The sequence below is a fragment of the Anguilla rostrata genome, chromosome 3 (assembly GCF_018555375.3).
Source record: "Anguilla rostrata isolate EN2019 chromosome 3, ASM1855537v3, whole genome shotgun sequence".
Classification (NCBI taxonomy): Eukaryota; Metazoa; Chordata; class Actinopteri; order Anguilliformes; family Anguillidae; genus Anguilla; species Anguilla rostrata.
In genome coordinates this window covers 60,960,170-60,972,401 of record NC_057935.1, presented here as the reverse complement: position 1 = coordinate 60,972,401, position 12,232 = coordinate 60,960,170, and the positions used below count along the sequence as shown (strand labels likewise).

At 43.7% G+C, this 12,232-nt stretch overlaps 1 protein-coding gene across 12 annotated transcripts in view; it reads left to right on the top strand.

Moving 5' to 3' along the window:
• Positions 1–10,667, top strand: part of dlg4b (discs, large homolog 4b (Drosophila)) — a 131,014-nt gene extending 120,347 nt beyond the window's left edge. For all 12 annotated transcript variants that reach the window (XM_064329041.1, XM_064329040.1, XM_064329046.1 and 9 more), the window contains 10 exons: positions 333–447; positions 1,001–1,177; positions 2,360–2,402; positions 2,589–2,619; positions 4,110–4,157; positions 4,675–4,776; positions 5,162–5,334; positions 5,477–5,589; positions 7,325–7,416; positions 7,678–10,667. In XM_064329041.1, coding sequence (XP_064185111.1) covers positions 333–447; positions 1,001–1,177; positions 2,360–2,402; positions 2,589–2,619; positions 4,110–4,157; positions 4,675–4,776; positions 5,162–5,334; positions 5,477–5,589; positions 7,325–7,416; positions 7,678–7,784 — 1,001 coding nt within the window. In that variant the 3' untranslated portion in view covers positions 7,785–10,667. The remainder of the gene's footprint in view (positions 1–332; positions 448–1,000; positions 1,178–2,359; positions 2,403–2,588; positions 2,620–4,109; positions 4,158–4,674; positions 4,777–5,161; positions 5,335–5,476; positions 5,590–7,324; positions 7,417–7,677) is intronic.
• Positions 10,668–12,232: the final 1,565 nt, after the last annotated feature.

Genomic DNA, 12,232 nt, shown 5'->3' with positions numbered 1-12,232 from the left:
ACAGACAAGCTGAATTCACAGTGCATATACTATACACACAATAAAATGCAATACAGACACACTGAACACAGAGTACAGATAATATTGATGTAATGTAAAACATAACAGTGTGTATTGTGTGTGTTCAGAATACAGCCCTTTTAAGAGCACGCAATGACGGTGTGTGTTGTGTGTGCTCAGAGTACAGCCCTTTTAAGAGCACATAATGACGGTGTGTGTTGTGTGTTCAGAGTACAGCCCTTTTAAGAGCACATAATGACGGTGTGTGTTGTGTGTTCAGAGTATAGCCCTTTTAAGAGCACATAATGACGGTGTGTGTTGTGTGTGTTCAGAGTATAGCCGTTTTGAGGCGAAGATCCACGATCTGCGGGAGCAGCTCATGAATAGCAGTATGGGCTCTGGGACCACATCACTGAGGAGCAACGCCAAGAGGAGCTTCTACATCAGGTACCTGCTCTACATATACATAGCACAAAGTGCAAATACATTAACTATCTACACAACATAACCACACAACATTACACAACTACACAACACTGCGCATTCAAGCCACAAAATATAGATATCTCACAGCCCATGTAGCTACAGCTGCACCTCACCATTGTACCACAATGTACTACACAAATACACAGTACTTCACTTACTTCATAACTAAGATTCACTGCATAATAACACAACTGCACATCACTACACGCAATATCACTGAAATATCACTGAAAGTCAACCCCCATAGCTTCTGTTTCTCTTTCTCCAATTTAGTTTGTATAATGACATGAAAATTTCTTCTCTTCCTCTCTCCCTCATATATCTCTCTCTCACACACACACACACACACTCTCACTCTCTCTCACACACACACACACTCTCTCTCTCTCACTCTCTCACACACACACACCACTCTCTCTCTCACACACACACACACACACACTCTCTCTCTCTCACTCTCTCTCTCTCACACACACACACACACTCCCTCCCTGTCACCCCCTCTCTCTCTCAGGGCCCTGTTTGACTACGATAAGACCGCAGACTGTGGCTTCCTGAGTCAGGCGGTGGGCTTCCGCTTTGGGGAGGTGCTGCACGTGCTGGACTGCGGGGACGAGGAGTGGTGGCAGGCGCGACGGGTCAGCATCCAGGGCGAGTGCGATGAGGTCGGGTTCATACCCAGCAAGAGGAGGTCAGCTGCCTGCCTGTCCCTCTCACTGACTCCCTCTGGGTCTGCTCTACCTCCCTGTCTGTCCCCCTCACTGACTCCCTCTGGGTCTGCTCTACCTCCCTGTCTGTCCCCCTCACTGACTCCCTCTGGGTCTGCTCTACCTCCCTGTCTGTCCCTCTCACTGACTCCCTCTGGGTCTGCTCTACCTCCCTGTCTGTCCCTCTCACTGACTCCCTCTGGGTCTGCTCTACCTCCCTGTCTGTCCCTCTCACTGACTCCCTCTGGGTCTGCTCTACCTCCCTGCCTGTCCCTCTCACTGACTCCCTCTGGGTCTGCTCTACCTCCCTGTCTGTCCCTCTCACTGACTCCCTCTGGGTCTGCTCTACCTCCCTGTCTGTCCCTCTCACTGACTCCCTCTGGGTCTGCTCTACCTCCCTGTCTGTCCCTCTCACTCTAGCACCCTCTGTGTCTGCTCTTGTCCATCTGCCTGTCTCACTGTGCATTACCATTAACACCATGTAAAAAATGAATCTGGAGCTGTTATCTGAAATACACTGCTTTTAGTTTGATGTCCCCAGCTATTTTACAGTCTCATCACTGGGGCTGTGCATTTGTGATATGCATTGATACAAGGAAGTAAGACGCAAGCGAGTGTGTGTTGTTGCAATTATTGATGTGGATATCACAGATTCTGGATATCACAATCTTTATAACAAACCCAATAACACAGTCTCATATGCCTTGTTGTTGATCCATGAAATGGATTTACAAATAATGTATAATGATTTTTACTGAGTAAAGGTAAGACTACATTAATAATCAAAAAGTTTTTTTTAATTAAATGTGGGATATATTCTTCTACAAGAAAATAACTTTCATGGATAAATAAGGTAGCACTAGCTATATAGCTAGACCAACTAGCTAATAATAAAGGATTTCATGCTTTGACAAACATAACCAGCTATTTATCTAGGTAGAACAGTACATTTACTGAAATAATGTTTTCTGTTCAAAGGTTTGGTGCTACCATGAATCTGGGAACCTACTGTACTAGATTTTCTGCCCAGAAAAAAAACATTTCCTTCTGTGTAGCAACAGTTCCCATTAACATCAGAAACAAGTTGAAAAATGAGAATGTGGGTCCAGAATGTCAATTTTGTAATATGTTAAGTCTTTCCTCCCTTCTCTCTCCTACCTCCACAGGGTTGAGCGGAAGGAGTGGTCGCGAATGAAGACGAAAGACAGGGTAAGTTTTGATGTGTAACTATCTGCATGGTCTACAATAATCAAAGTTGAGACTTTCATTGTGTACATTGAGATGAAACGCAGCTTGGGTTGTGTGTATGTGTGTGAGTCTTTTTGTTTTTATTTCTCTCTTCCTTTATTATTCTCACTTCCTCCTCTTCTAACGGCCTGTGTTCTTCTTGTACAGGACCGAAGTCGAGACAGCATAGGATCGCAAGGTAAATCTGGCACACAGGAAATAGGCTCCGCTCACCTGTTAATAAACTGTGCAGATTGTTCATTTAGCACTATAGAAATTACTCAGGACTGAGTTTTAGTGTTATAATAGATTGTCAAAATCTGAGCTCATAAATCACCATAATGAAGTCACGCTCATAACGTGATGGAAGCCGATGACGTCACCGTGGGAGAAATGAAGCTGTACTGTTGCAGCTAGTTTTCAATGCTAATGCATGTTTGCTCATACATATTAATTAGCTTCGCACATCTGCAGCATTAAATTGTGACTGAAGCTGCGAGTCTTTTCCTGCATATTATGCATATTAATGCAAAGACTTCTATGGTGATAAAATCATGGCCTTGTATTTCCTACAGCGTGAATATTTTAGCTTGTAATTCAAGCCTCCATGCGATTCTACATGCACATCAGCCCGCCTGTTGAAAAATCTTCAAAACGAGTATATTTCAGGCTTTCTGAATCATCTTAATGAGTTGGATAAATAACAAATTATACCAATTATGAATAATATGAAAATATTTTGTTTAACAGTAACATAATATGATTTTTACAACTACTTGAACTAAAAGAACCTTTGTTGGATTATATTTAGGCATTAAACTTAAGCATCTTGAGCTAATAAATCTTTTTTGACACAAATGCTATGGTATGAAGAACACACTGGCAAAATAACCACTATCTAATATCTACTAGCCTATATCTTTGTGTTTTACAAATATTGGAAAACTTCCATCCTATTGGAATTGCCTAGAATAATGAATTCAGTTAATGCATGTGTCAGATTATACCAAACTCATTATGATACGCCTCTAGTAATCGAATTGATCGGGGCTTTATCACACCCATTTACCTTACCGTGCATTTAACTTCAGGGACTACAGAGACATGTGGATTTTGGCTGAATTTCAGGCAAAACAGGCTGAAAAGGCAGGGCCCTAGTTGTAATTGATCTGTCATGATAATGGAGCTTATCCCAGTTCACACTTTTCCACATAAGAGACGTTAAGAGATGCTCATTTGAATGTTTTGCAGTGTTTTTCAAAATGTCTAATGGGTTCCATTATGGTGTCCCAACAGTAAATGAGCATTAATGTTGCATTTGCACTTGTTACTTTGGTGGTGCCCAAGGAAAAAAAAATCAATGGTGACTCATGGGAGTGCGGAAGCATAAAACCATTTTGAACACAGTTTGAAATTAAAGTATTACATTATGAACCGAGCATGGTGTTATGAACATTTAAATAAAGAGTACCTACTGCTGTGTCGGTATGTGCCCAGCTCACTCGGGGATAATATTTAAACAACACAGCGTGAATACAACTGTGCCAGGTATAAAAACACCATTTGATGTGTTAAGTTTGACTCGTATCAAGAGACACAATATGGAAATGTTTTTTGGCGTTTAACTGAACTCTGACTTGTGAATGTCTTCTGAAACGTGATTAATTCAGATGTTTTCTGTGGTTCTAGGGAGAGATGATTTCATACAGAGCTACGAGATGGTCACGCAAGTGGAAGGTGAGGCCGCTTTAATTCATATTTTGTCAGTCTTGTTGGATGTACTGCTGTATTCACACACTGTAGGAGGTTTACATGTCTAAGTGTTATGCAATTATGTATGGAGTCCTACATGTGAGTCAAAATGATTTGTATGAAGCAAATTCGGTGCTGTTTTGTTGTCACAGATCAAATCACTCTGTGGTTAGTGATTTAGTAAAGTAGGTCTGTTACAGCGCTCAGAATCACATCCTCAGTAATGCTATCCTCACATTAGCAGATGTGCCTCTGGGCTCTGGGGACAGCTAGGCTCTATCCGGTTACATTAGGATTAAAAAACGTATTGACATAAAATTACAATTAACCTTTTCTTCCTCTCCTTTTTCTCCATTGCCTCATCTGCCCTCTGTGTCTATTTCTCAACTCCTCTTTCCCTCTTTTTTTTTCCCTTCCCCCTGTCTTATTCCTCTCCCAACTTCTTTCTGTCTTTCTCCATCTTTCTCTCTCTCTCTCTCTCTCAATCCCCCTCTCCCCCCAGTGCATTACGCGCGGCCGATCATCATCCTCGGTCCGACGAAGGACCGCGTGAACGATGACCTGCTGTCTGAATTCCCCGACAAGTTTGGGTCCTGTGTTCCCCGTGAGTCTTTCACTTACTTCCAAACCAATGAATACATCTTCACGTATCAGAGACACATTGGATGCAATGGATGCAATGTAAATGCTATGTCAAAAAAAAAAGTCACTCTGGATAAGAATATCTGCCAAATGCCTGTAATGTAATGCACACTTACGTGCTCACACACACACACGCACGCACACGCAAAAACACACACACTTACATGCACACATAAACACACACATGCACACACACATACACTCACATGCACACACAATCACACACACAAACACACACTTACATGCACACATGCACACACACATACACACACAAACACTCACACGCACACGCTGGCACTTGTGTGCACTTTCACTGCGCTGATTAAATGACTCCCCCGCTCCCGCAGACACCACGCGGCCCAAGCGGGAGTATGAGGTGGACGGGCGGGACTACCACTTTGTGTCGTCACGGGAGCAGATGGAGAAGGACATTCAGAGCCACCGCTTCATCGAAGCCGGGCAGTACAACAGCCACCTGTATGGCACCAGCGTCCAGAGCGTCCGAGAGGTGGCAGAGCAGGTACCCGAGAGAGGGGGAGCGGGGAGGAGCAGGGCCAGCATGTGGGCACTGGGTAATCCTTACATGGTAAAAGCCATTTTCAGCCATTCAATGAAAATCCTGCCTCTCTCCCCCCCCTTTGCCTTTCTTTCTCTGTGAGCAGCAAGGGAAGCACTGCATCCTGGACGTGTCAGCCAATGCCGTGCGGAGACTGCAGGCCGCCCAGCTCCACCCCATCGCTATCTTCATCCGCCCCAGATCTCTGGAAAATATTTTGTACGCCTTCCTGCTACAGCACCTACAGTATTCACTCAGTTCTTCTGTAACAGTGATCTCCTACACTGCCTACTGCAGGACCTACACACTCAGTTCTGTAACAGCTGATCTCCCATAGTACCTACTGCAGGACCTACACACTGAGTTCTCAAGCAGTACTTATGTCACAGACTAACCACAACAATGCCTTCACATTGGTTCCCCCTGAAAACGAATCTCATACACTACATAATGCAAGAGCTCTACAATCAGTTCTCCTTTAAGAACCCACTCAGACACTACCTACTGCAAAACATGCACACTCTGTTTATTCTAGACCAGTAATTAAAAAACAAAACCTAAACAAAAACTCACTCGGCAGCTTGCAGGGTCGAAATAGAGGAGGCAGGAATCGTGCATTTAACCTGAAAATTTCTCTCAGCCTGTTTTTTGTTTGAAAAAAAAAGTAAAAAAAAAAAAAACGAAGCAAGATAATAATCAGTACCGGCCAGAAGCTAGTTCCTTTTCACTAAACTCTTTCTCATGCTAGCATTCTTTTTCTCTATGTCATTGAACTGTGCAGCACATGTCTGGTGGTCATTAAACTATGTGAATAGATACTCTATTTTCTTTGCCCTCAGCCACAGTATCTCAATGATATTAGTATTAGTATTGTGTGACTGAAGTACTTCTGCTTTCAGTCCCTGCTACTCATTTTCCTGTTTACACAACTGTTTAAATCCTGAACATTATTGCCATTTTGATAGTTAACTTTGTAACTTTGTGTTTGCTAGGTACCCCCATAAAAGGGATTTCGATCTCTGGAGGGCTTTACTGGCAAAATAAAGGATAAATAAATCAATAAAATAAAATTTGCTATTGTGTACAGGAGCTCCAGAATTTAAATCCACATGAAAATGGCTCAATCTCCTCATCTGGGTTCGCTTGCTATCCTTTCCCATGCTTCACTCTTCAAAGCTTGTGCAATAAGCAATTACAGACCAATTTACATTTTTTGTGTTGAACGTATTGTCTGGGCAGCGATTAAACTGATTTAGCTAAATGAAACTCCGCCTTAGCGTTAAATGCACTAGCGTGCTATGAAGAAAAAGCAGGCTACCACATGAGACTCAATTACCTGCTAGTGGGTACAGAGTACCCTGCTCAGTGGCAAGCTGGATAATCAGGGAAAATAAGTGAGAACAGTTGGAGAGAAATTAGAAGTTTAAAGGTGAAATTTCTAGCTCCTCTAGACCTCTACTTTAAGCTTGCAAACCGCCACTAATACAAGCGTAAGAAGTGTTATACCCCACCCTGTAAACACCACAGTCTCACACTGCCTGCCAGACAGTATCCATCCACCCACACACTAAGCCATGTCTCAAAATCTGCCTGGTGTACTACTCACCTGTCCCCTGTATTCTCACATTATATTTTGCCACACACTCCTCTGCATTTTATGGTATCCTGAGATCACACTGATCCCTTAAACTACCTCTCTGTGGCAATAGTTTTTATGTGAAGAGCACAGCCAGGGTTCTGCAAAAGGTTTCTCTTTGAATCCTTTGAATTCTTTGAATTACTTTGCCAGACAGCTGTTGGTCCCTGCTGCAACACAGACAAAGCTTTATCTCCGTGGTGACTGGGCTACATGCAGCCCGTGTGATGATAACCAATGTGCTTGATCTTAAACGGCAGTTGCAGTGGCTTGGTATGCATTGGTTTGTGTTGTTCAAGACTGATTGTTTTACTGCAGAGAGATCAACAAGCGCCTGACTGAGGAACAGGCTCGGAAGGCCCTGGACCGCGCTGTGAAACTGGAACAGGACTTCATCGAGTGCTTCTCAGGTGAGACAGCGCCCCTTCTGATGTGGAGGACACAGTGAACTACCAGTGCGACCAGCCATGCATCAAGAGCTAGTTTTCTAGATGCTGAGCGGCTCCCAGTATCGTACTCTTGCAACCGCTAATGAGACTCGATCACTGCCAATAGGAATCTATTCCTACATAAAACAATTTACTACTGTTGTGTTATCAGCACTACTATTGACCGTGCAACGTCATACAATGTAGAAAGTCAATTATCTCTCCGTTTTTTTCACCCTGCAGCCATTGTGGAAGGAGACAGCTTCGAGGAGATCTATCACAAGATTAAGACAGTGATCGAGGAGCAGTCTGGGCCATACATCTGGATTCCTGCCAGGGAGAGACTGTGAGCCTGTCCCCCATCCAGCCATCATCTCCTCTGTCAGCTTGAAACGCACTCTGAGAGAGAGAGGGGGAGAGAGAAAAGGGGACTCAAATAGCTGACCAGCTCTGTCAACCCTATTCGCCATGACCAGACTCATGAATCATGTCTGAGAGAGAGCAAGAAAGAGAGTGAGAGTGAGAGAGAGAGAGAAAGAAAGAGAAAGAGAGAGAGAGCGAGCGAGAGAGAGACTGAACCCCCTGTTCCCCTGTCTTCCCATTTCTTTGTAAATCTCTTTCTATGGCCCCTCTCCAGTGAAATCCAGTCAGTGTCTGTCTGTGAGTGCGTTCTGGGAGAGACGGTGGTGAAGGGGAGAGGGGAGAATGGGAGATGAGGCTTTTGGGCCGGGGGATAAGCACAGGGAAATGGTCCCCGCCCAACAGTCCGGTTCCTTCCCTCTCTGCATCTCTCTCTCCCATTCTTCGCTCTCCTCCTCTGTCCGTCCTTCTCTTTCTCCCTCTCTCCATCACTCTGTCTCACCAGCTGCTTCCGATACTACCTTAAGCCATCCGTTTAGAGTGGTTCATCCCGCCTCGTCTGGAAAAAGTGGACAGATGATTACCGGACACGACACAGAGGAAAACGCAACGCTAGGGAAACAGCAGCCCCCCGTTCCTTCCCTCTTCGCTCTCATTCCCCTCTCCTCTTACCAGACCCCGCTCTCTGTCCACTCTGGACAGAGAGGGACGGGGAGGGTGTGAGAGGGAGAAAGATAAAGTGAACGGTCTGCTTAGGAATGGATCGAATTTCAAAAGAGGACCCAAAATTACAAGAGACAATCTCACAATGAAAAAGTGGACGAGTAACTGAAAAAGTGAGAACCTATTTATTAACAATAATAATATGAATAACTATAATGTTGTGAATTATGGCCTTTGTTCAGAAAAAGACACGGTCACGCTCTCACTCTGTCACCCACGCAGAGAGGAGATCAGACACATGGAAAAATGGAAAAATAATTTGACCCAAAAGCCCCCTCTTCTGCAGAATTTGTGCATGCTTTCTTAAAGACGTGTGAGACGGCAGCAAAAGGAAGAAGGAAGGAGAGAGCACCAGGAAATCAAGAGACGAAGAAGAAAAGAGAAGGAACAAAGCGAGGAGGAAGATTGACTTGTTTTTTGGCTCGCTCTGCTGATCCTCTTGAGGGTGCAGTCATTGTGTGAGGTCGCAAGAGAGAAAAACCATGATAGTGAGAGAGGGAGGGAAGGAGGGAGAGATGTGCTTATGAGAGAAACAAATGTGTTGAGATTAGATAAAAACACTACATTGTATTTCCCTCAACACAAAATGAGAAGTGACCCTGTTTGTCCTGAGGCTTTGTCTTCTCCTTCATGGCTGAAACACGCAGCTTCGGTTTTTCCCCCGTCCCTCAACACATCTCCGGCTAAAGCTCTCTCTCTTTCTCATCCACTTTCTCACAGAGGGATGCTACATATAGGCAACAAATTTAGACAAATGTATAAATTAAATTATATCTATATTTTTAACAGACAAACAAAGAAACATTCTAACAGGACTTTGAATCTTGAACAAATGGAATATCTTACGCAATTTTAATTTTGAGGGAAATGTGCTTTTTTTGGCGGGGGTGGGGTGATGGGAGGGGAGGGGGGTGGTTTATTTGCGTTCTGCCATTTTTGGGGTAAATGTTTTAGCAGTGGTCTGTTTGCATTCTGCGCTGCATAAAAATGTGCAGCAATATTCATACACGGGGTCAGAGGGAATGCAGAGAGTGGGAAGCCTCTGCACTTTACGGTGTTAAATGTGTTCCTGTGGACGCCTTGTCTCCTCTAGGGGGAGCTCTCAAGCTCCTTTTTGGCTCCCCCTAAACCCCTCAGTGGTCAAAGTAGGTGATACATATTCTCCAAAGTATCATTTTGGACCCAACAGTAATTTGCCTGTTCTCATAATGGTCTTTACAAACCTACGAAAATATCCTGTAGGACAGACCAGTTTGGAATAGCATTTAGGCCAATTTACTTACAGGACAGGCAAATGAGGTGGATGTGGCCAGTCGGATAGAATTTTTTTTTGAGGGCATACGTGCTTATTGGCTACCCGTTTAAAAGTAAGGTCATGTGACACAGATAGCGATCTCCTGTCGAGAACCTGGCAGTGTCATTTAGAAAACGATCGCAGATTAATGGTTCGCGTGTTTCCCATCTTTCACGGGAGGAAACCGCGCTGACCGTTCGAGCGCTTTCTGACACAAAGGGTTCCAACAAAAACAGCGGCTGATTACCGCCGTTGCTAATATCAAGCTGACGTTGGCTAATCGCCAGTATCCCGCAGCTTTTGTAAACCTTAATTGGTTTGACAGGAGTGAGCCGGCCTATTGGACGTATTCTCCGTGGAAGGCGTTTCATACCTTTATACCTCAGAGGAAAAAGAAAGCTTTTTAAACCGACGCATCCCCCCTGAGTTCATCTCTCCAAGCGCTCCTGCGGTCGTCGATGAAAGCTCTCTCGCCTCGCGTTTGACTCTTATTTGAATGGCGTAACGACCTTGTGCGCACTGGATGACGCAGAGCAGAACGCCGAGCAGAAACGATGCCGTTCCACCGCATCTCCACACAGCGCTGGTCAGTGTCCGCCACTGCTCGCACGGACAGAGCTTTCATTGTCAGTGTGTTGGCACTGTCGGTCCCCAGAGAGTCACATGACTTCCCCCCCCAAGTGCCAGGATGAACCAGTGTTCTGTAAGGCCACAGAAATGTCCCATTGCTTGCCGCCATCGGTTGAGAAACATACTCGTGTAATGAAGTGAAGGTGGCAGACACCACCGTCGGTGGCTGTTTGTGTGATATATAAATAATATTGTTATAATCTAATACACTGTATGGGAGCTTGGCCTCTGTGGTTACATTATTATTTCTGTCATACATGTCTCTGTCTAGGGCTACTGTTTACAATCGTACATGATTCATGATATTAATGCTGTACTTCTAACACTGTACACCTTATGAAAGAACAATGGTGTAGGAAAGTGGTTCTTCCTACTGCATGAAGGCAGTGAGAGGCCATGGGCAGTCCAGCACTGTGTGTGTGCAAGTGTGTGTGTGTGTGTGTGTGCGTGAGTGCCTGCCTGCATGTGTGTGCGTGTGTGTGTGCATGCATGCACTCGCGTTAGTGAGTGTGTGACAGTGTGTCCGTGGGAAGGGGCAGAAGGCAGATGAAAACCAAATGTACTGTACGCTATCAGAGGGTGGCAGAAGATACAGCAGAACAGTGAGACATGGAAAGAGAATGATGGAATGTGTGTGAATAGGGTGGGGAGTGAATGACTGAAAAGAAAGAGAAATAGAGCTAGCCACTTTTATAATAAACAGAGCGTGAGAGCAAAAGGGGAAAGTGTAGCTAGTTAGACTGACATTTATTCATGTGTGTGTCTAGCTGTCCGTTTATTTCTTTCATCCAGTTTTGAGTGTGAATTCTGGAACAGGATCAGTTTGTGTTTGGGGAGTAAGCAAAGCTTAAAGGGGTTATTTATTTATTTATTTTTTATTTAATTTATTTGTTTATTTGCTCACTTGCTTTCTCAATTGTTAATTTGCATACTTAAGGGTCAGATGTACACCACGTATTTATTTTAATTTGTTTTTCTATGATGTAAAAACATTTCCGTTGAAAAGTATTTGACGGAAAATATATTGATGTATATAAAGACATATCTGACTGTACAAAACTATGGGGCTTTAAATAACTCTGTATCAGGGCACATCAGAACCGGACCGCGTCTGCACCAGGACCAACCCGGAGACCATCGGAATTCAACCCAGATTTTATGAATCGACTCATTTGTGTTCAGCGCTCTCGGCTCTGTCTTTGTACCGTAAAAAAACTGCAACGGTTGGGTCGCCGAGGTTTACGGATGACTGGAATGTGGTCAAAGTTTGACCAGGTCTGGCTGGATCAGTGGAATAGGACATATCAGGTTATAGAGGAATAGCAGAATAAGTTTAGCAGGTGTGGTGCACAAAGATTTATGTGTACATGTATCAACATACAACGACTTACACATTGCCATCTCACGAACACATGCACGGTGGTCCTACACGTGTCTTGACACTGCTTTGACACACTGACACATTCAAAAACACACATCCATACTCACACAAGTGCGCACACACACACACACACACATACAGTCTTAAAATGGAATGGGTTAATTATTTTAGTTTACAGTTTACTCATTGGATTATTCAAATGATTTCTTAATTTCCGTTTGAATCATCCATAATATTATAACGTCTGGGTTCTTTCTGTTAAAATAATTCCTTATCATATGTACTAGTTTTTATCTTAATGAATTAATGTGAAATTACAACAAACTGACACAGATGAGATTTAAAGAGTGTATTTAAAATAATTTATCTTGCAAGAAAAAGAGATTTAACAATGAACACAAAAATGAATC